The 23,684-nt window shown below is 34.2% G+C and overlaps 1 protein-coding gene across 4 annotated transcripts in view; it reads right to left on the bottom strand.

The window, feature by feature from the left end:
• The window catches only part of LOC123319985 (sialin), a 58,907-nt gene that overhangs the window by 25,142 nt on the left and 10,081 nt on the right, over nt 1–23,684 (bottom strand). For 3 of the 4 annotated variants that reach the window (XM_044907107.1, XM_044907117.1, XM_044907094.1), the window contains exons 2-3: nt 13,203–13,435; nt 11,994–12,293 (exon numbers count right to left, since the gene is read on the bottom strand). In XM_044907107.1, coding sequence (XP_044763042.1) covers nt 11,994–12,293; nt 13,203–13,391 — 489 coding nt within the window. In that variant the 5' untranslated portion in view covers nt 13,392–13,435. Of the gene's footprint in view, nt 1–11,993; nt 12,294–13,199; nt 13,436–23,684 lie in introns of all 4 variants that reach the window. The other variant, XM_044907099.1, reaches the window with a different exon arrangement.

Raw genomic sequence — 23,684 nt, 5'->3', positions numbered from 1 at the left:
TGGTTGCCGAGGATTTTTGTTTATTGATGACGTTTTGTTTATCAACAAAATTGCGCACTTATCGCTAGCAGCCCAGAGGATCTACAGATAATGCTAGACACCTATAAACATATATACGAAGCTTTAGGCCTTAGCCTCAATGTCTACAAAACCAAAATCCTGGTAAGTCCCCCAGAAAGCCTTCAAACACATATCAGCCTGAAGAATGAAACCCTAGAACAGCTCGAGCAGTTCAAATACTTGGGAAGCTTCATAAATACTAGGGCTAACCTAGACACGGAAATACACAACCATATCAATTCGGCATCACGGTCATTCTGGAAGCTTAAGGACAGAGTATTTCAAAATCACGACCTCAATCTGAAGACCAAGACAGCTGTTAACAAAGCAGTCGTCCTCCCAACGCTTCTTTACGGAAGCGAAAGCTGGACGCCCTACAGGCGACATATTGAACAGCTTGAACAAACGCAACAACGTCATCTAAGACAGATAATGCACATCAGATGGTTCCACAAAGTTTCCAATGCAGAAGTCTTGCAACGCGCGTACAACAATTGAGACTCAAGTAAGGAGAGCCCGACGCAGATGGAGCGGCCACATTCTGAGGATGCAAGACACAAGACTCCCCAAAATAGCTCTATATGGCGAATTGTCAGAGGGAGCCCGGAAACCAGGAGGCCAGTATAAGCGGTTTAAGGATACACTACATCAATCCCTAAAATCAATTAATGCCAATCATAACTGGGAACAACTAGCGTTAGACAGGTCACAGTGGAGATCTATGGTGCACAGTTTTAATGGAGACTCGAAAAGAATTCAGCGGCGGCCAGATCTGGTTGGTGTCGGTGACTATCCATGCCCGGAGTGTGGAAGGATCTGTAGGTCACGGTTGGGTATCTTCAGACACAGGAGGGCACACAGTCGCAATTAGCCCCAGCAAATTATAATTCTGTTCTTTTTTATGTCTTTTTGTAGATTAATTCCCGGTAACGGGATACAGCAATGAATGAATGAATGTTTATCAACCCTTTTCTTATAATGCATGAAATAATTGAATCACATATTTCAGAAACCCCTCATGTCCACATTCCGGGCATGTATGGTTTTTACGGATCATCAACTTCTCTAATATAGATACACCGTTTTGAGAGGAATCACACCACTGATTAGTAACTAGACTAGTAGCTAGCGGACTTGTGTGATTTCTTTGAGGTGTATCTATATTAGAGAAGTTGAGTTTTTCGTAAAAACCCCACATACCCTAATGTTGACATGTTGGGTTTCTGAAATATGTGATTCGATTGAACTTTGACCTCTGTATTTAACTTCCTTACTTGTGCGAATTTCTATTTCAGATCTTTCTGGAAGAAGTTCACCAAAACAAAGTAGAATAATATCAGTACCTATACATTCATTCAAGGCAGGTGGTATAACCAGTAAAACCCTTTTCAATTCAATAGTTTTTTCGCCTCCTTTTATATGCTTCTTCAAGATTCTGTATCTGCGTTAGGGCATTTCATCTTTAGCCGGCACATTACCCAAAATGGAACGGTTAAAAATGTTTAAGTATTATTCAAATAGAGCCTATTTTTTTTTTAATCAATTCACATACAGAATTGTCTTTGTCAGTTGTCCTGTGAAAAACCAGAATAGGACCTCACAAGGAAATGAAATATTAGACATTAGACCTAGAGAATTTTTTCAGTAAACAAAAGTATATTTTTCCTACCATACTAGAATTGTGTTTATGGAAAAATTTTCTACGAAATAGAAACTATAGTTTCTTATGTTGCAATTTCTTTCCAACCAATTCTACGCAAATAAGAACAAAAAAAACTATGAACCTGAAAATAGTTGAACACACTTTTTCAAGCGGATTTTGTTAAAAATTTCTTCCCAAGTCATTGAACATACTGATTCCAAAATACGTCCTGCCGCCACCCTTGATAAATCTTCCCAGAGGATTCAAGTGCAGTCATCGTAAAGCTTATCAGCCAAATAGTCGGGTTAGCTACTAACAAGATTGGGTACTTCTACTTATATTTTTCCAGAATTTGACCTATGGTATTTCAATGAAGAAGTTCGCGGCATCATTCTTGTCTTCATTCTCTCCTTCTGCTCATTCAATTCCCCTCAAATTATGAATAATAACAAGATGAAAGATAACCATAAGCACTACAGTTTTCCCTCAAAGTAGCACGTTCGTCTCAGATTTTGTCATCAGGCGTTTAGATTTTTAGATTCGTCAATAAGAATGCGTTGAGTTGAGCCACAGTAGAATCAAATATATATGTTCATCCTCATCAATTTCTCAACTGCTTAACACGATACTTTTCTGTTGCTGAAATATGTGAATTTCATACAAAACATATACAATTTCATGCGAGTGCATCCATTTCAAACATTTCCGACTATTGGGTAATATTATATTGAGTATATTGTTGCTGTTATTCTCACGCATATAGTAGCTAGTGCAAATTAATATAATAATGGATTTCCTCATTAAGTTCGTATTGGTATTACTTTATGCCAAACTTCAATTATGTTAATTCGGGACGTTCCATCTCCGACCTGTTCTTTCAATCGTTGGACGAGAAATATTTTCAAATGGAAAATGGACTTCATTTCATCAATAACACAATAACGTGATTCCTTCAAATCAATATAAATACCTATATTGGAAAACCAATAGGAATCAGTCCACTTCTTAGAATATAGAATAAAAATTCTATGTTCTAAGGTCCACCAATTCAAAGTTGTCAGTTGCAATGTAATTCGAATCGATTTGTGTTCAATATATCAACTCTCAACAGGGAAACAATGTGATCGGATTCAGTCTCTTAGAATTATTAGCATATCTGACTGCAGTTGACGAAAGTTCGTTCAGCTACTGGGAGTATTATATAGGGTGGTGACAAATTCGATGCTCAACAGCTAGAGGTTCCGTTTATGAACAAAAAAGTTCTGCGTCTGCAAGTCTTCTAACATGACTTCCCTTAAATTATAATATGTTCCTTCGTTCTAGATTCATATTGAAATATCGGAAATCTCACCGGAAATAGATGATATATGAAAATTGCTTATAAAGATATAAACAAAATGAAGAAGACTTCATTTCACAAACGATTAGTATGAAATTTTGAAATCCTTCAATATTAAACCTCTTAGATTTTAAGATGTGACTTTCAATTTTGTGCCAGCCATGTTGAATTTTTCCATTGAAAAATGAATAATAATATTTGTATTCAAAATGTTACCCAGGTGACCAGTAACATATCTCTTATGTTTTCTTGGGAGATAGGGAGATGGAGAACTTTGTTATGTGTTATTTTTCTGTAACCATTACGTGTCTGATACGATATTTGGGATGTACCTGTGCTGTATCCAAATTATATCCACATTTTGTAAATTTCATGTTTCCGCTCCATGATATCCACGTAACATATTTGTAACATTGTTCTTTATTTGCCATGTATCATTTTGAGATGATGAACAGAGCATGACACCATAAGCGTTTTAACTACCGTCGAGGGCGCTGTAAAACGTAAACAAATATGGAGGATTGTGAGAAATGCTATTGATACTGCTGTCGTTTCGATATGTATTTATTATCATTTAGACGTTTTGTCAGTTGAATAGTGGATTACTGAAAGTAAAGTGCAGATATTGAACGTTTGATAAGTTATTTGTGTGTCATAGTGATTTTCCAGTGAAATGGTGAATTGCTGAAAAGAAAGAGCTATGGATATTGAACTGTAGCTCAATAGCAGTCCTATAAAACATAATAGGCTATTTTCATTATACCCAGCATATAAAAATTATATTTGAATAAATAATGTCCTGGTTGGTGTAAATTTAGATATAGGTTATATCATAACGTGTTGCATGTACCTCATATGTAGAAATAAATGAATAAATCATATACCTATATTGAAAATTTTCTTCAGAAAGATATGAAATATGCATATAGCATTCTTTTAATTCTCACAACGCATAACATGGACACAATTCATCTAAAAACTTTTTGACCTAAGCCAAAAGATTAATGAACTGTTGATTTTATTCACTTTATGGAATGCAGGAAAGTACAAAGACCAGAAGGACATGTCCTAATCTTTCTTGGAGAACAATAATCATGAACCCAGCAGTTTGCATGATGTAATTTATTCTTTCTAGTTCTATTAACGTGTGCACTAATTTTGTAATCTGAAATTTATGAAAATATATTGTTTTTGAACATGAGTTCATTCGTTCACATACCTCACCGAACTGATGTGAGATGTTTTTGAATTTTATTTTCAAAAATGACTGATAAACACAAACTATTTGAAAATTCAAAATCCGAGTTCAATATTATTGCAATAGTTCATATTAATTTCCATAATTTTTCATCTTTTTGTTGAAATCGTTTTCAATAATAAATGAATCATAATAAACATAACACATGAAGGTAATATATATAGATCTCCAATGAAACAAATATTTGCATGATCTATGTTTGAACTATTTATGCTCCTTTTAGAAAGGAGATGTGTTCCTTGTTTGAGGCATAGGAGCATAGCTGCTACATAAGCGTTCTGTATTTGTACTCTTAGGCTGAAATCGCACCGGACGCAACATTTTGTTGCGAGACGTTGCGCATCATTTTGTCTCTCATAAAAAGTGTTGCAAGCTTAAATCCGTGTTGCGAGCGGTGCGTGCCGCAACAAAATGTTGCATCCGGTGCGTTTCCAGCATTAGGGTACGAACATACCGAAGATGCATGGATGGTGGATGGTGGAGTTCGAGATCGCGGTCGTGGTTTACATCGACGTCTGGCAATACATATCGAAGATGCTTTCCTTTCATTTAAAGCTCACAAACGAACTGAAAAATAAATACGATACCCTGGTGAATGTCACGTGATTTGAAGAGCGCCAATAAGCGTGCAAGGTACCTCGCGGCAACAGCTCGATCGCCATTATTTTTTATTTTTCAGTTCGTTTGACTGAAAGGAACGCATCTTCGACATGTATTGCCAGACATCTTCGGTATGATGAACTTATTGGGGATCTTGTATTGAAAGATAAAAATATAAGTAACACGAGTATATGAAAGTTTGTAATATTCTTCCACATTCAATGGAGTCCCAGCTGATGAAATAAGTCTAAAAGGTTTGTTTCAATTATGAGTAGGAGTGAATAAATTCGATTTAAATATCCTCATGTATGATCTCGTGTGACCACAAAAACAAAATATATATAATAAATAAAGAATTATTGTATTTCCACATAAGAAATGGCGTCGATAGGTGAAGCTATAAACTTCTAATTGAAGAATTTGTCTGCTTTATATGGTTATAAATTTAAAAGTATCTTGACAACTTCACCCTTGAACCTCTTTAAATTTGGTTCGTTTCTGATACTAGGTGGAACGTTATTAAAATATGTATTTCAACGAGCTTCTATAAAAGTATTACTCGTGTTGCTTTTTTCCAACAAATATTTAGATGTTTGTTCTTGAAAAAAGGGTGGTCAGTATTGGTTATGAATGGCTGGAAATGTTGAGACGTTTTTTTCCCAAAATTTTTCCTAGCATGATTGAACAGTCCTTAGTACTGTTATCATGTTTTTTGTAGTCAGAATGTATCCTCTCATTTGTGGAATTATAAACATAACACCACATCCTAAGTCAGCTTTGGAAACTGTTCGATAATTGGCACATGTTATTCAGCTTATTTTTCTGATCTCCAAAATTTCACCCCTATTCACTGTGTGCTTAAAAACTTTTCGGCTTTTCCAATTTCATTTCTTCATTCGGTATATTCATAAATGAGTTATTAACAGCAAAAATAAGTCGGAAGAAACTGATTTGATATTTTCAAGATTTAAACTTTAGTGATCACGCTTCACAGAACTGATCGAACCATAGCAGGAACATAAATCTCATTATTCCCTCGATTTAACATTTAATGAGTTATTATCTTCTGTCTAGGAGATTAATGCTCTTCAAATCGATCCTAATTTTTTTTAAATCAGTTCACATACAGAAGTTAGATACACAGATTTCTACAGGACAATAGGAAAGTGGATATTCAATTGTCCTGTGAAGAACCAGAATATGAACTCACAAGGCAATGAAATAGAGACATAGAGAATTTTTTTCTGTGAACAAAAGTATATTTTTCCTACTACTCAATAATTGGGTTTATGGAAAAATTCTCTACGAAATAGAAACGACAGCTTCCAACCAATACTTCTGCAAAAAAGAACGAAAAAAAACATCAATATGCAAATGGTTAAAAACTTTATCTTGCTGATTTTGTTAAAAATTTTTTCCTAAGTCAATGAACATACGGATTTCAAAAGAAGGCCTGTCGCCACCCTTGATGAATCATTTCGGAGGGTTCAAGTGCGGTCAGCGTAAAGCTTATCACCCAAATAGTCCGGTTAGCTACAAACAAGATCGGGTACAGCTACTGCTACTTGTATTTCCCCAGAATTTGACCTTTGGTATTTTGATGAAGAAGTTCGCGGCATCATTCTTGTCTTCATTATCTTCTTTTGCTCATTCAATTCCCTTGCAAATTATGAATAATAACAAAATGAAAGATAACCATTAACTCTACAGTTTTCCCCCACACTCAAAATAGCGTATTTGTCTCGAATTTTGTCATCAGGCGTTTAGATTTTTCGATTCGCTAATAAGATTACGTTGAGACAGAGAAGAAACAAATATACCTATGCTCATTCTCAATTTCTCAACTGCTTTACAGAATGCTTTTCTGCTGCTAAAAATATGTAAAATTCATACAAAAATTGCATCAATAGTTTGATTATATTACTATTTCTTCACGTTTTTTAATTGCCGAAAATTTTCACCCCTCAAGCCTTGTCAATACTTTTGTTCTTTTCTATCAGCTTCTACATTTTTAGCCAATGGGATGTGGTTACACTTAAGTTTAGCCGGCTAAAGATAGAAGAAACTAACATTAGCAAATACCCGAAGCTGAACCTAAGTTTAGGCGGCTAATCTATCTTTAGCCGTAACATATAATATATTAGATTCCACACAACGTGTGAGCTAAATATTGGACTTTTTAATTTATCATTTAAATTTCAAAGAATGATACTGCTCCGAGGAAATAAGAATTAAATCAATTTAATCATTCAATTACCATAATGTTGAAAATGTTGGTAAAAATACCTACTCCATCGAAAAAGTTAGGGTTTCCTTTAAAAAAACCAGAACCTCTCTCCACCCCTTATAGGGGTTGCTTGTAATTCTTCAATCAGTTATGAAAATTTGAATTAAAAAATGAAATGCTTCAGTATTTTTCTACGAAATAATACCTAAATACCTAATATACGAATTTTGAACTTCACCCTACAGGGTAAATATATTTTTCAAGTATCTGTTACCGAAATAAAGGCAAAAAGAATAATTGGATTGGAGTTGGGAGTAAAAAATAATATCGGCGAACAAATTTCAAATCGAATGTTCAGGGTGTCTAAGAATAACTATTTCTAATTCTTAGAAGTGATGAAGATCACTTATATAAACATTTTTTATCAATACACTAGTGTCCGAAAATGTCTCGGAGTCAGGGAAAATTAGAGGTCTTTAAAAACAACCTCTATTTTTACTACAGGAAAGATTTTAGTTAGTTACTTACTAAATTGAAAAATTGAATCAGAGCAACCTGCACGGTTAGATGGTCTTGGGTATAGAATTTTCCTGGAACATACTCTACCAGAATTAGGTACTTGAAGATGTTCTATTTCAAACTCGAAGAAATATTGTTTTCCAGCATGATGGTGCACCAGCACATTTCATATTAAATTGCCTAAATTATCGTATGCACAGTTTCCAAATGGATGGATCGGCAGAGGCGGCCCGAAAGTGAATTATCAGGATCACTTGTTCGTCAAACGTCCGTGACTCCATGAGCGTGGCTTTCCGGAAAATGCAATTTTCGAGGAACGAATGTATAATTTATTGGCTCAAAATCATCGTTCGTTCGACAAGAGGGATAGGTAGCATACGCTCGTTGATTTGAGCACATGTTTCGATGTTTTGTTTGCGATTATTCAAGATGAACTAATTGGGGATCCTGTACAGGATGATGATAATATGAGTAATACGAGTAAATAATAAATGTAATTGTATATTTGGGTATGTAATATAATTCCACATTTTATCGAGTTCTGGCTGGATAAATGAGTTTAAAACGTTTGCTTCAATTATGATTAGGGGTAATAGTTGGGGAGCCGACGATTCTATATCGGGATTTACTCGAGCGTCTTGGAGACCTAGTGGATGTTGAAGATTAGATGGAAGAAAGAAAAAAAGGTTCTATGATGTATGCACTTTCAGCGGTGGGAAAAGCGTCTGCAGGGTCTCAAAGATGTAAAAAAATCGTCAGGTGTGCATGCTCGAGCGTGTCAGATTAAGATACTGTATATGCTCTACGTGTCTCTGATAATGAATTCATGCTCATCTGACAGTTTGCGCGGTGGGACTGGCCGTACGGAAGAGTTGAAAATGGTAAAAAAAATTTTTTCCAGCGTGTCAGATTTTTGGAGGATATGTTAATTAGACCCAAAGAAAGCTAATTTTGAAGGGGCTGACAATTTGGACGCGACGCAAGGTCACAGCGGTCCTTTGAAAATCTAAAAAAAGATCGTTACTTGTACATACTCCAGCGTGTCAGATTTTCATACAGATGGTTAATCTGGGTGTTGTAGACGTGTTGACTCATTAATCTGACACTAATCAGGGGGGCTTTTCTTAATCTGACACTTTGAAGATGATAAAAATCCCTTTTTTTTCGAATTATTCCCTCCCTGTCCTCTAATATTTTGTTTGCATTATGAAAGTTGTAGATAATAAAATTCTACACAACTTTTGTCAGAAGAAATTTTACATACTCTTAACCGTTCTCGAGTTAGAGGGCGATAAGGGCGAGAAGCTTAGCCACACATGCGAAAGGGCAAGGTCAATGTAGAATCCCAGTCTAATCTACAATTGTCAAAATGACAAGGTATTCCTGCGATGACAATTTCGAAATTAGTCACGAAAATTTTAGTGTTGTCTGTGACTGAACCTTAGAATGTACTATTTTCCAACGAGTGAATTTTCGCATCAGCATGTATTGCTAATCACCTCGCAGTAATCGCCATATATCTCAAAAACGTTTGAACGTAGAAAAAATTGCTTGGGACAAAATTTGTAGAAAATGTTATGCTCTACAACTTTTATAATGAATACGAAATAGATTCCCAGAAACCCAGGGAAGGAGATAAGTAAAAAAAAAATGATTTTTGTGACCTTTATGGCCAATTTTTATTTTTTCGACTTGCTAAAACTATCAGATTATAGTTTTTCCCTTATTCTTGAATCATTAGCTTCAAAATAAGAAAAAACGCCACCGCGCTCGAGGATGTACACGTAACTTTTTTTTTGCAACTTTCGCGGCCTCTCACACATTTTCGACACGCTTAAATTGTCAGATTAAAAAAATATATACTTTTCAACATGTAATTAACCACATATATAATCTGACACACTCAAGTATGTACAATGATCGCTTTTTTACTATTCTGACAGGCTCTTCTAGATAATTCCCCCTATATACAGGTCTAATTTTTGGTAGACGTACTCTACAGGGTCCAAGGTATGTCCCCTTATATTAATCTGACACGCTCGAGTAAATCCCGAATTTCCCTCTTCGGCTCCCCAACTTTAAATGAATTGGGTTGAAATATCCTGATGTATGATTGCGTTCGACCACAAAAACCAAATCAATCTGGTCTCAGCTTACTCAATTCGTTCCAACCAGCAAATATACAGGGTGACATAAATATAAAACATATAAAAACATATAAAAATATACAAAACATATAAAGTATAAAACATATAAAATTATACAAAAAGACGAACATCTCTCTGGCGAAAACATAAATAAGGCGCAGAGACAAATAATTCAGGGTTGCTATTCATTAGGTATTGTTATTCCCGATTTCACAAAATCATAAACCACTGGTATATCTATGGGAGATGATTCCCCAATATAAGGCTCCTGTAGCGTTCCTCGAACAACTGAAGAATAGAATAATCATCACTTGGAAGACTGGACCTGGTCGAAAGGCCCTCCCAGTCAAAAGCAAGATTTGGCTATTATTAATTTGTGTACTGAAGGCATTTCTAACGACGAGGGTGATCCTCCACCAAGATCAGCAGAAGATTTTTGACGCAGAGATGATATTCCTCCCAATGCAATTGAAAAACAAGTTATGTACCTATGATTATTTTTTTTTTCAGTCATCATCAAGTCTGGAAATAAGTTTGGATGCAGGCTTTATTATTCGCCTTTTTCTCGTTTTCTGCTCTGTTTCTTTGTTTCAGATATTATTTCGAAATGGAAAGAGGATAAATAAATTTTTATGTCAATGGAAAGGAAGCCCTTCAGTATTAAAAGCTTATTCTGTAAACAAATTTGTCATCACTACACTTCTCACGGGGAGACAGTGTTTTTTTACTGAGGTTTTTCCCTAAGCTCTTGTATCATACTCTAAATTGTACGGTACCCCGTTACACTAACCTTTGCTGAAACTCATACATATGCTATATTGTTTGATAACTAAAAATGTATTGCTGACATTCAAAAGAATATATATATTATATATATATATATACTGTGTTGTTTCTTCTAATGTATATCATTTCACTTAGAAGACGTCTGAAATAATGTTGTTCTTTATCTAGGATACTCACATTTTCAAAATTAAATCAATGTCCCTCTCTGTGTGTGTGTTGTGTGAGTGCAGTTTTGTTTTCAGCTTCTAAATGTTTACTATCATTTTTCAAACAAAACTGCACTCACACAACACACATACAGAGAGGGGCATAGATTTAATTTTGAAAATGTGAGTATCCTAGATAAAGAACAACATTATTTCAGACGTCTTCTAAGTGAAATGATATACATTAGAAGAAATAGCACAGTAAACTACAGAGAAGATACGAACAACTTAAGTACGGTTTATGATTTTGTGATATCGAGAATAACAATACCTAATGAATAGCAACCCTGAATTATTTGTCTCTGCGCCTTATTTATGTTTTCGCCAGAGAGATGTTCGTCTTTTGTATAATTTTATATGTTTTATACTTTATATGTTTTGTATATTTTTATATGTTTTATATTTATGTCACCCTGTATATTTGCTGGTTGGAACGAATTGAGTAAGCTGAGACCAGATTGAAAATATGTGTCAACGCAACATCATACCAAAACACAATATTTCATTACGATTTACGTTCATTGTTTTTAATTTGTTGACTCTCATACGTCGGGACCATCTATTTATTTCTGACTTTGCCCAAATATTTTAATTATATACCTATTATGTCTTATTAATTGTATGATGAGGTATAGTATTTAATGTTGTATTTCTTTGTATGGTTGATAAATGCCTCTTTTTAGCCTTGAGAAAGGAACAATAGGTTCCGAAACGTTGGCAAAATCATAATTGATTTATTTACTGAGTCCAAATTCCTGCGATAGATCGTTCAATTTTTATAACATTTAATGTTGTATTATTTTTAATACTACCTACTGTTCCTGTTTCAATTCAGTACGTAGCCACTCTTTCATGTTGGATAGAGATTCATTTTTAAATATTTATAGTTATCTTGACACCGACACATTTTCGGACAAGAGTTCATAAAACAAAAATTCTTTATGCAAGTGCCCTTTATCATTTCTGAAAATTAGATATAGTTATTCTGATACACCCTGTATACCTTATAAAAATAATTTTCTTCTTCTATCTCTGTTCCGCTACACAAATAATGGCATTCCTAACAGGAATATGACAAGAATTCCCTATGTTTCCTGATTAAAAGTTTCCCAATTTAAAACACCAGAATACTAAACGTGTTAACGTGGAGTTGAATAATATCAGAGTCTCTAAACTCGTATTATTTCCTTATACGAAAAACCAACTTACCGTACATATTCCTTGAATCACTCTCAGTAATAATAAATAGCGATATCCAAACGAGGCTGCTGTTGGAATGAGAAGAGCCAGCAATACGCCTATGAAATTGGATAGGCCGAACACCAGCTTTGTCCCATACTTGGCAGCTAGGATACCTCCTGGTACCTGCGTCAACCAATGTAACCAAAAGAATGCCCCCAGTAGAATTCCCTGTTCTTTTTCATTCCATGGATAAGTTGGGGATAATGTGGGCACTTTTGGAGTCACATGACTAGAATAATCGTGTATCTTCGATTTATTGTGATATAACTAAAAATATAAATTATTCTTTATTCGAAATAAGCTTGGCACAGACGAAAATTTGTTTTTTTTTTGGACCAATTCTTTATTTTCAGTTCATTGTCAGGCAACAATTTTTTCTAGTTGATTTGCTCCTGTCAAATTAGTGCAAAAATTTACGCAGGAGCAAATCGTTTATTTCATTTTTTAATTGATTTTGTTTCAGAGTTGGGAGTGAAAACCCTAAAAAGATTAAGAAAAAGCACTCTTTATCATTCTATTTAGTGATGGCCACGAGAATCTCGTCTCTTCCCGTTTTTTTTCTTTTCTTGGTCTCGTTCATCATGTTCATACAATATCACCAATATTATGAGCAAATGATTTTACATCCTACTTTCTAATCGAAATCGTTTTCGAAATTCGTTCAACAAATAAAAGAATTATCACTATTATAATAATACTTCGAAAATTGGAAAAAATTACCCGGTAGGTTAACTAGGGTAAGCGTTCAAATAATAATTAGATTTAAATATTCTGCTTTCACAAAACGTTGTAAACAACGAGACTACGAGACTTTTACGAGACTCGAGACGAGACGAGACTAGGGACCACGAGACGAGACTCTAGACGAGACTTCATGTCTTATCGACGAGTCGAGACTTTAGTATTAGTCTTTTTCTGCTGGGATTTTCTTGTTTCAGGAACTCGAACTTCGACCCACTAAAGGATTTCTGTTTAATCCAAGATGATTCGATAGTTACTCTGTTCTTTTCTATGTAGAATGTAGGTATTATGATTAGCAAGAACAGATTTTTTATCAAATAGTGTGACAAGTAACATGCTTGGATCCAGATATGGTAGACAGCCATATGAACTTTCAATTATGTAGTATAGAGAGAATAGAGAAATAATGGAAAATGCAAATTTAAATTGACTCACATTCACCGTTGAGTTCCAACTATTGGAATAATTGTTATGGATATTGGATGCATTGAATACTGGTTCATTCACAATGCACTCACTCGTCAATGAAATATTACTCTTCGGTCTATTTTCCACCATTGATACAATGGCTATGTTCATATTCAGACGTAGATTATAATTGATCATAAAACCGAAGAACACCATGAACCATAGTGTCCTTCTGGCAGGGCAGCAATCCACTACATCCTCTGTAACAAAAATTCTTGGTTAGTGGTAAGACTGGTAGGGATGTAAGATTGTTGTATTCTTCACGAAAAAACGAAGGTTTTCCTGTATGATTTCAAAATGCAGAATGAATCCATCGAATATTGGCATTGGCATGTTTAAATGACAAAATTCATATACAGGATGGTCCAGATCGTAACCAAGAAATTTTAACCACGTATTCTACATCAAAAATAAGCCCTAGTTTGTTATATAAACATATGTCGAGGAATGTTGCCTCTCCGAGATACGGGGTGTTAAAATTATAGAAAAAAAAGTTTTTTATTAATAACTCTCACACTGCTTGAAATATTTTTATGGAATTTGAGAAATAGGTTTTGAGCGTCAAGGAGCACTTTTTGCATAATATCATTTCTTTTTATTCTACTAGTGGCGTCCGTTCTGCAGCGAGACTGAATATCTTCAGATGAAAAAATGATACGCCACTGGTTTTTCCTAAAATAAAAATTACTATTTGAATCCTTATTAATGAGGATTCAAATAGTAATTTTTATTTTAGGAAAAACCAGCATTTAATTTGGAGCAAATTCGGTCTCTTGACTTTTTGCTGTACGAGGCACAGTTTCCGGTTAAAAAAATAAAACACATTCTCATGCATGAAGAAATCGCCAAAATTTGATATAGCAAAAATAGTCTTATTATTATTATGTACCCACCATATCAAATTTTGGCGATTTCTTCATGCATGAGAATGTGTTTTATTTTTTTAACCGGAAACGCTGCCTCGTACAGCAAAAAGTCAAGAGACCGAATTTGCCCCAATTTAAATAAGGATTTAAGTAATTATTTTTATTGTCGGAAAACCAGTGGCGTATCATTTTTTCTCCTGAAAATATTCAGTCTCGCTGCAGTACGGACGCCACTGTTAGAATAAAAAACAAATTATATTATGCAAAAAGTGCTCCTTGGCGCTCAAAACCTATTTCTCAAATTTCATAGAAATATTTTAAGCAGAGTTATTAATAAGAAACATTTTTTTTTCTATAATTTCAACACCCCGTATTTCGGAGAGGAAACATTTTTCGACATATGTTTATATGACAAACTAGGGCTTATTCTTGAAGTAGAATACGTGGTTAAAATTTCTTGGTTACGATCTGGACCACCCTGTAGAAGGTGTGCCCCACCTTGATGATTGATGAAGACGAAAAACTAAATATCTTTGAAGAACCGGCTGCGAAATGCGTTTCGACAAATCTGCGACTAAAAAACTGCATTGAAAAAGCCTCTTCTCCCCTTTATATCTCTGATAATTGATTTTTTTGATCCGTTATGAGTATTACATAAAACATAAAAATTACTGAAAAATATATTTTGGAATATTTTGAATATCTCGAACAAAAGCAATATTTCGAACAGTCATTTTTCAGAAACGCTCTGTAAATATTCAGCAACTCGAATTCAGCGTTTTTGTCCTATCAAGAAATTATTTCTATTTCTCAAGAAGATATAAATGATTTCATACTCCTTTTTCAATATATCATGAAAATCATAAAAAAATTGTGACATTCAAGCAAAAACAAATCTTTCCCCAGTTTGTTTCGCTGTATTCAAATTCTATTCGAGTTTTCTTTATCGCATATATCCGGTGATATTTTCACCTGGTATCTAGCTGCAACGAGTAACAAGCTCGTGAAACACCAGCAAAAACTTCGGCTTATTTACGAGGATATGGGAGTTCATAATTTTAGCATTTTTTTTTATAAATCATACTATATCTCTGAAATCAGTATCTCTCATTATGTGGCATCTTCACTGAGCCGTTATACCTCACGTCACCAGTCACCCTGTATCTTTCAGAAATTTTTTTCATAGATTTCATAAAACATAGTAAGGAAGTGTCAATACATTAATTTCATGAATTTTTGTTACTTTTCTTCAGGAATATATTTTCGGTACAGAAATCAACGATTATAAGATAACCTTCACTCAACCTTGATATTGAAAATTCTGAAATGATTACGGAATTTTTCATCCAAATCTTAATAATTCTATTTTTGGCTGTGTTCCTTCATTATGCTTGATAACTATGTAGCAGCAGCTACAAGCGAAACTAATTGATGCTTGTTTTCCCACAAACAAGGACATTAAGTTCTTTTGTGAGGTAGTCAATATTATACAACTATGCGTGCAAATCATTTTCGACAAAAATTAAAAAATTATTCACAACACTTTGATTGAATGATCTACCCTTTGGCAGTTTTTCGCTAATGAGTTTACCGAAATTGATTTATTCGTGAATAACTTGAAACAGTTTCCTTTGAATGAACCTATATCGATTATAATATGATACAAAAATGATAATATGAATGGTCAATGCCGAATCATTGATCGAAAGCTGAACGATAAGGTTCCGTCAATCAAGAATTTTATTCGCCTCTCAAGTTTTCCAACCATACCATTAGTTTTCATTTAACACTCATTCATCTTTTGCTTGTCTATATAAATCTCTGGGTCTATACAGAATGCGCCATCGAATACATAACAGTGGCTCTATAGATTGGTAAAATCGAATTAAAAACGATTTGATTTTTAATTCCAGTGGAAAAACTTCTGAGATCAAAATCAGAACTGTACCGCTTCAATCCTTAGTGTTACAACCCTAACCACTATATAAAAAATTATTTCAATTCTTTCTGCTAATGAATAAAATATTTTTGCCTCATTTATTGAAAAAAGAGTAATATTTTGATGATGCCAGTTAATGATTATCGTCAAAACCATAGAATAAATTAGTGAAAATTTGATTGATTCACATAGCATGTTTAACTTCCATTCACTTTTATGAAAGCACTCGGTTGGCCATGAAATAATTTTCTTATGTTTTTGTAACTACTGTAACTACTGTAGTAAGGTTGAAATGACGTTAATGTCATAATGACGTTGCCACAACTAATTTTAAAAAAATTGCTGAAAGTGGATTGAAAAATAGAGAAGACAGAGTATCAGGAAGTATTATTTAGAAATTCAGTTGAATGTTTACACGATCAGAAAGATTGTGAATAAAGAGGATTTAAATGTAGCTAATTACTGAGACTTTTACGTAGAACGGACAACATAGCGCTGAATTAAAACCCAAAAATGTTTTGAAACATAATAAGAATCGAAAGCACTCGGTTAGCCATGGAAATTTGTCACATTTCACACTGTATAAGAAAATGTGAGGTTATAACATTTGTCAAAACAATGAAAGGATCACGCCTAGAGGCAATAGATAAAATAATAAGAATAAATTATTCAGATACATACCACACGCTGATATGAATATCAACAGGTGTTACGATCTAAATGAGCTAGCCAAATTTGCCAATTCAAACGTTACTTCATCGGAGAAGAAGCTATGTTGCTCTGACGAGGTCAAACGAGACCGAAACCATGGTCAGCATCTGCTTTTTTTCGGTGGAGCCTACTCCATCTGGTGGCCTTGACGATGTACCCATTGCCTCTAGACTTGATCCTTTCATTGTTTTGACAAATATTATATCCTCACATTTTTATTTACTATATCTTTATAAATAAAATGTACTTAGTAGGAAATGAACTATCTACTAGAATTAAGTATTATACAGTGTGGAATGTGTCAAATTTCCATGGCTAACCCAGTGCTTTCATGAAAGCGATTGGATTATATATGATCATTTCTTTACAAAATTTAAATTTGAGCATATAAAAAATGAATGGATTGAATGAATAAAAATTAAAAATGCTGAATTCAGAAGAGAAAGACCTTCCAAATAAGGCATAACGTATAACTTACTCCACCTTTCCTATTTCAAATATAGGAGTTGGGATTGTAACACTAAGGGTTGGAGCGAAACGGTTTTGAACTTAATCTCAGAAGAAGTTGTCCCCCGGAATCAAAAATTGGCGTGATCGAGGGTTTTCATATAATTCGGTTCTGTCAACCTACAGAGCCTCATCTGTTTCGTTCTCAATGGCTCATTCAGTATAATTTCCCGTTAGTTTTCGAATGAGATGATTTGAAAATATAATGATTATACAATATCCAAGGCAGTTTTTGATATCAGCCTTTTTCGTACTTATTACGAACTAGACGAGTTAGTAATATTTAATTTTTTATATAGATTTTCTTCTTACAAAAAATAATTCATTGGTGAAGCCTTCTAATTGATCGCATATTTTTCATTTCTTTTATTTATTGCCAGAATCCATTGACCTTATGTAAGAAACAGATTTTGAAGGCACTCTGCCGTAGCTTTGTTTTTCTAATATTTATTGCTCTTAACCTCATGATAATGGTCTTTTAATGCAAAATAAATTTACTATTTAATCTTTTCATATAAATATCCAAGTCTTTACTATCAAAGAAGAAGCTATCTGCTCTGTTGTTTGGTAGTATCAAATTCTGTCGATAGCACTCGATAAATAAATGATGCAATTTGTTCATGAATCTATTCCATTGTTCATAAAATTCGTGAAAGTTCCTATTGAACACCTCATGTTCTTTCGAAGTGCTCATTCGACCTCAACAACAACTTAGAAGTGCTACATATGGCGCATTTACAAATGTTTGGTTGAAAGCAACCAGTTTCATCTCTTTCAATTCATTATATCTGTTGATGTTACTACATAAGGGTTGATATATATTATAGTAGGTATGTAACCAAGGAAATATCTTTGATATGAAAATGACTATATTTATGGAACCTTCCAGGCAAATATAATGATGCATGACCTATCTGATGATTTTTTTAATTATGTTGATGGTGTACAGTCGATTTCACCTGAAACTCCCTCAACTCTTATATTTGATGGAACACCCTATATATTCACGAAGACTTCGAAATACTTCCTCATTTCGAATTCACTCATACTCGGTTCAGCGGAAATAATAGGCAAATTCATTTCATTCAGACTAATGAGGACACGTGGACTTGGATTTACTATATCTTTATCAATAAAATGTACTCAGTAGGAAATGAACTATCTATTAGCATTAAGTATAATTTGAATATCCTCGACCTCAAAAAAGTCTTGAAGATAGCTTGCTCGTTAGTTATTATAATATCCAAAGCATCTGCCAATGATTTGAAATTGAACAATAATTTCTCCTCAGAGCCTAACCTACATGTGGGCACTACGATATTCTTATATGTGTAGAGCTTATTATAGGTTTTTCTTATCAAAGCGATGAATAATCTAAACTCAATTCGTTGCCAAAGATTTTCAGACATAAAATGTTTTCTTTGGAGTTATATATAAATTTATCGTATATAGGTATGCAAATAAAGTTTAGAAGAAACCGACATGAAGGGTCGTAACGTAAATGTCGATTTTCGATATATGTAATATGAAACTACATATATATATATATATAAATATTTTATTGATCCAAACTTATTGCTGTAAACCTCGCAACCTCGCACTTTTCAATTTTTTATCTACTGATTCTTGAGGTCAAAAGAAACATTTTTTTCCTTTGCCATTTTTCAAACATCAAAGAACCCAACTCCTGATACAAAGTTGGAACGTACATCTGTTACGGGCAATGTAATTATTTAGGTCAGTATTCATAATGCTTGGTTATTATGAATAATGACCATTAAAATCGGGCAATTTGATAAATTTGAATTACTTTACAATAATTTCTCACATTGCCCGGTCATTATAAATACCGCTATTATTTCTTTGGGCACTTTGATTAATTGACACCAAAGGGACAACCTATGTGAAAAGAATGGCGAAGATATTCCACAGATAGAGATTTAACTAAGAGAATGTGCAAGATTGTCATTCAAGATAGGCTATAGTCGATGTGGCTGTAAAGGTAGCTGTAAATCCGACGAGCGCAAGTGTCGTAAAGAAAAAAAGCTATGTAACTCGAAATGTCACCAAAGTGGAAGCTGCTCTAATGAATAGAGCCTCTATTGGCCTGTATTGCTACGTATTGACATTTTGTGTGAATATAAATTTGAAAGTACGTACATATCTAATACTTTAGTTTTATTTGGACTCACGTTTTGTTTGTACTTATTTCATCCCACCGGTTTGTTTGTCAGCATGTGAAATTTTATTTGTTATGTTTTGTTTGTTACTTTGTCAGTCAGGTATGCAAAAATTTGTTATTTTTTATAGTAAATATGAATAATATATAATTTTCAAATTGCCCACCTGATTTTTAGCATTATACATAATAACCGGCCAATGTAATATTTGCAACATAATTTATCATTTTGTCATATCCTTTTGGGCACTTTTTAAATTGCCCGGGCATTATAAACAATGCCCAATTATTTACATTGCCCGTAACATATCTAATATATTCCTCCTATTTCATAATGCGCCGTTTTTGAGTAATTTGATGTTCAAAAATTAAAAAGTATCTGTGAAATTCGAAAAATTGGTTAATTTGACGGAATGCAACTCTTTCTAAAAGATCCACGGATGTGTAGTGTCACAGATCACAGGCCACAGATTTGCTAGTTAATCTGTTGTAATTTTGTTTCTCCAGGGGTGACACAGCTCATTATGAAAACATAAAATGGCTATACCTTTTATCAGGGCCGAATAGGAAAAAATTGTATAGAAGGAGAGTGTATCTTTTGATCTCGCGAATCTACTATTAAAATACACTGCGCAAAAAAATTAACGCACATTCTGAAAATCTCAATTTTAATGAAAGTTAACTCTACATTGACTTTATAACTTATATTTTATGTTCTCTCGGGAAGGTTTTGAACGAAACAAGACACATTAAATGGAAGAAAAATTCAGGATTTCACCGAATCTTATGTGAAAGAAGAGAAATGAACAATTTTCAAAATACTAAAATGCTGATAAGTGATTTAATACTTGGTATTTCCACCCCGTTAATTACAGCTCGGCAACGACGGTTCATACTCAAAATGAGTGATCTTAAAATGTTTTGATCTAATCCTTCCCAGATTTCTCCGAGTTGGATTCCTAAGTCATTAAGAGTAGCTGGATGATTTTCTGAACTTCTCAGCCTTTTATTGAGGTTGTCCCAAATCTGCTCAATCGGATTGAGATCTGGACTTCTTGCTGGCCATTCCCTTCGAGAGACTTCAACCTCTTCAAGGTACTCCTGAACGATGCTCGCACGATGGGGTCTGGCATTATCGTCCATAAAAATGAAATTTTCACCAATGTATGAGGCAAATGGCACTACATGCTCTTCAAGATTGTTCCTTATATACTTATCAGCATTCATAGCTCCATTAACAACGACCACTAGGTCTGTGCGAGCAGTCAAAGATATTCCACCCCATACCATAATCGATCCTCCCCCGAAACCAGTAGTATTCAGGAAATTGCACTGAGCATATCTTTCATGTGGACGTCTGTATACAAGGGAACGTCGATCACAATGGTAGAGGCAGAATCTAGACTTATCTGTGAAGAGGACTCTTTCCCAATCGGCCTCTTCCCAATGGATATGCTATCTCGCAAAATCCAAACGCGCCCTTCGATGGTCTGGGTTAAGAGCTGGGCCTCTTTCCGCGACACGAGGCCTTAAATCATATTCTCTGAGGCGATTTCTTATTGTCTGAGTACTAATGTGCACCTCATGAGTTTGCTCAAGCTGAATTTGAAGGAGGCGAGCTGTTGCAAACCGTTGTCTCAACGAATAAACTCTCAAGTAACGTTCTTGAATGGCAGTTGTTACCCGTGGTCTACCCTGTCCCGGTCTACCGCTTGGGCACATTCCTCTTGGGTCAAATTGCGTGTTTCGCGTTGCATAGCGATAGAGTGTAGAAAATCCAACGAAAGAAAAACTATTGATCACTAGAATTGATCGAGAACAACTGATTTTAGAATGGAGCCAATACATTCAAAATCTGATAATATCACCTTTTTTATTCCTGCTGGGAAAAACATCTGTATTGAAGAAAACCGTTGTAAGTGGATAACATATGCATGCATAATTCTGATATTCTTATCAGATGATAATTATTTCTAATTATCATTGAGAACACCTTCAGTTGTAGAATAAATTTGAGATTTCCATAATGTGCGTTAATTTTTTTGCTAAATGTATTTGTACGAGTAAACGACTCACCCTATATAAAGCTGAATGACGAAAAATATCGATTATATTATAGAGGTAGAGGAGAATAATCAAGAACAATTTTGTTTCGAGGATAACCCAAGATGACCAATTTCAATATTTTTAAATAAATTCAACATAATGTTTCATTTGAAAAGTGTTTAGACTGGCATGGAATCAATTAATATGAAAATAAATGGGACCCATATTTCGCGAGATATCAACGAATTCAGGCGAAAAAGGAGACGGCTACTTCGAGGCGAGGTAACAGAAAGTAGACGATCATTTCGATTCGGACTAGGACTGTAATAAGTGATAACGTAGTAGGCCGTAGATAAGAGTTTTCTTTCCAGGAAAATTGCGAGAATCTTTGGGTAATTAGAGTTTGTTTTTTGTTTTCGTTGGGGGTTTTAGTTACATGTTTATTAGTTTATTGAAGCTGATTATTTTTATTATTAACTGAATAATTTTCTTTCTTGCATTATTTCAGTGATATCTTAACTATCGTTTTACTATGAAATATGACGCTAGCGAAGTCTTGGGTTTGAGCTAGTATCAAAATAATTAATTATTAAATGCTCCCCACTAACTGAAATCTTTACTAAAAAAATGGAAAGAACTATTGCGAACATCATTCAAAATCTCATCATATCAGTCGCCTTTTCGAACAAGTAGAGAATAAACTCCTATAATCATTTCCCAATTGATTGAAAGCTGGCAGAGGACTTTGTGGCAAATGCGAATGATCTCAGTTGAATAGAAGTATTGTTGAAACTGGATTTGAAAACCTTCAAATTATTTCAAAATGAGACGTTGATAGTTTGATGATAGTTTTCAAGTCGAATTGATAAAAACCAATTCAATGATTGCCGATGTTTCGGTTCATTTGAAACCTTCTTGAAAGCCTGTTCGTCCTGAAATTTCAGGTGAGAAAGCCTGAGAGTATAACATTTCAAAAAAGCATCAATCGAATAAGAAACAACGTGACTAGATGACTATGCATTCTAGTCACATTGCTCTGAAGACTTCGTGGTCAGAGTAAATTTCGTCCATAAAAACTTCTGTGAAAAAAGGAATGAGATAGACAATAAACATAGGTTGAAAACTACGAGCATTTTGATTGCAGAGTTATGCACATGTGCTGAGTACCAATACGAACATTTGTGCAGAATTTCGTAGAAATCTGCATCATCATAAGAAATATGAGAAAATCTTCAGCCACCATTTGCCAGATGGGCTCAACTTTTGCGAAAACATTAGGAATGTTATTTTACAGCCACCTATCAATGTCTCCTTAGATCGGATCACTAGTATCCAAAACATTCGAAAAATAATTGTTTCTCGCATACTATCAATTTCGGCATGTTCAACACCTGGACCAGTCTGCTTTTGACATTGTACAAATGCAAAAAAACTGTCGTTTTTTAATTGAATATCTGAAACCTTCTTCCACTTGCTGATATATAGTCCAAAATCGATTTTCATGAGATAATTCTTCTTCTGTGAGAAAAAGTTAACATTTATGTTGTACCATTTCAGTGTACAGGGTGGGCAAAACTGTTGATACCTAAATTCCAACTTTTTCAACCCAACGAGGTAGAGGAAAATGCATGGCACATTATGGTCGTCTTTTTTCGAGAAGCCAATGATGCCATCAATTGCATTACTCTATCTTCTTTTGTTTTCAAGTTACAGGTCAAAATTAAAATTTCAACTCTGGTCTAGGTAGCTAGGATGTTGATATGAAGACATTATATAGACACTTTTTTGAAAGCAATTCAGTGGCGTACTGTGATTTTTTCCAACAGGTATATTTGCTGAGCTATAACATAAACATGTATTTTTTCTTATGAATACAGTAGTTTAAAATGACTTAGAAAGGCTGAGGGCGATGTATGATATATTTCTGAAACGGTAAAAAAAATGGCGATTCTTTCTTAGTCATTTTAAACTACTGTTTTCATAAGAAAAAACACAACTTTATGTTATAGCTCAGCAAATAAACCTGTAGGAAAAAATCATAGTACGCTACTGGATTGCTGTCAAAAAAGTGTCTGTATAATGTCTTCATCTCAACATCCTAGCACAAACAGAAACGGAGATAATGACCAAAGTTTAAATCGTCCAAATTTTCAATTTTGGCCTATAACTCAAAAACAAAAGAAGATAGAGGAATGCAGTTT

Source organism: Coccinella septempunctata, chromosome 1 (genome assembly GCF_907165205.1).
Source record: "Coccinella septempunctata chromosome 1, icCocSept1.1, whole genome shotgun sequence".
NCBI lineage: Eukaryota > Metazoa > Arthropoda > Insecta > Coleoptera > Coccinellidae > Coccinella > Coccinella septempunctata.
The sequence above is the reverse complement of the archived record's forward strand: the minus strand, read 5'-3'. Positions and strand labels throughout refer to the sequence as shown.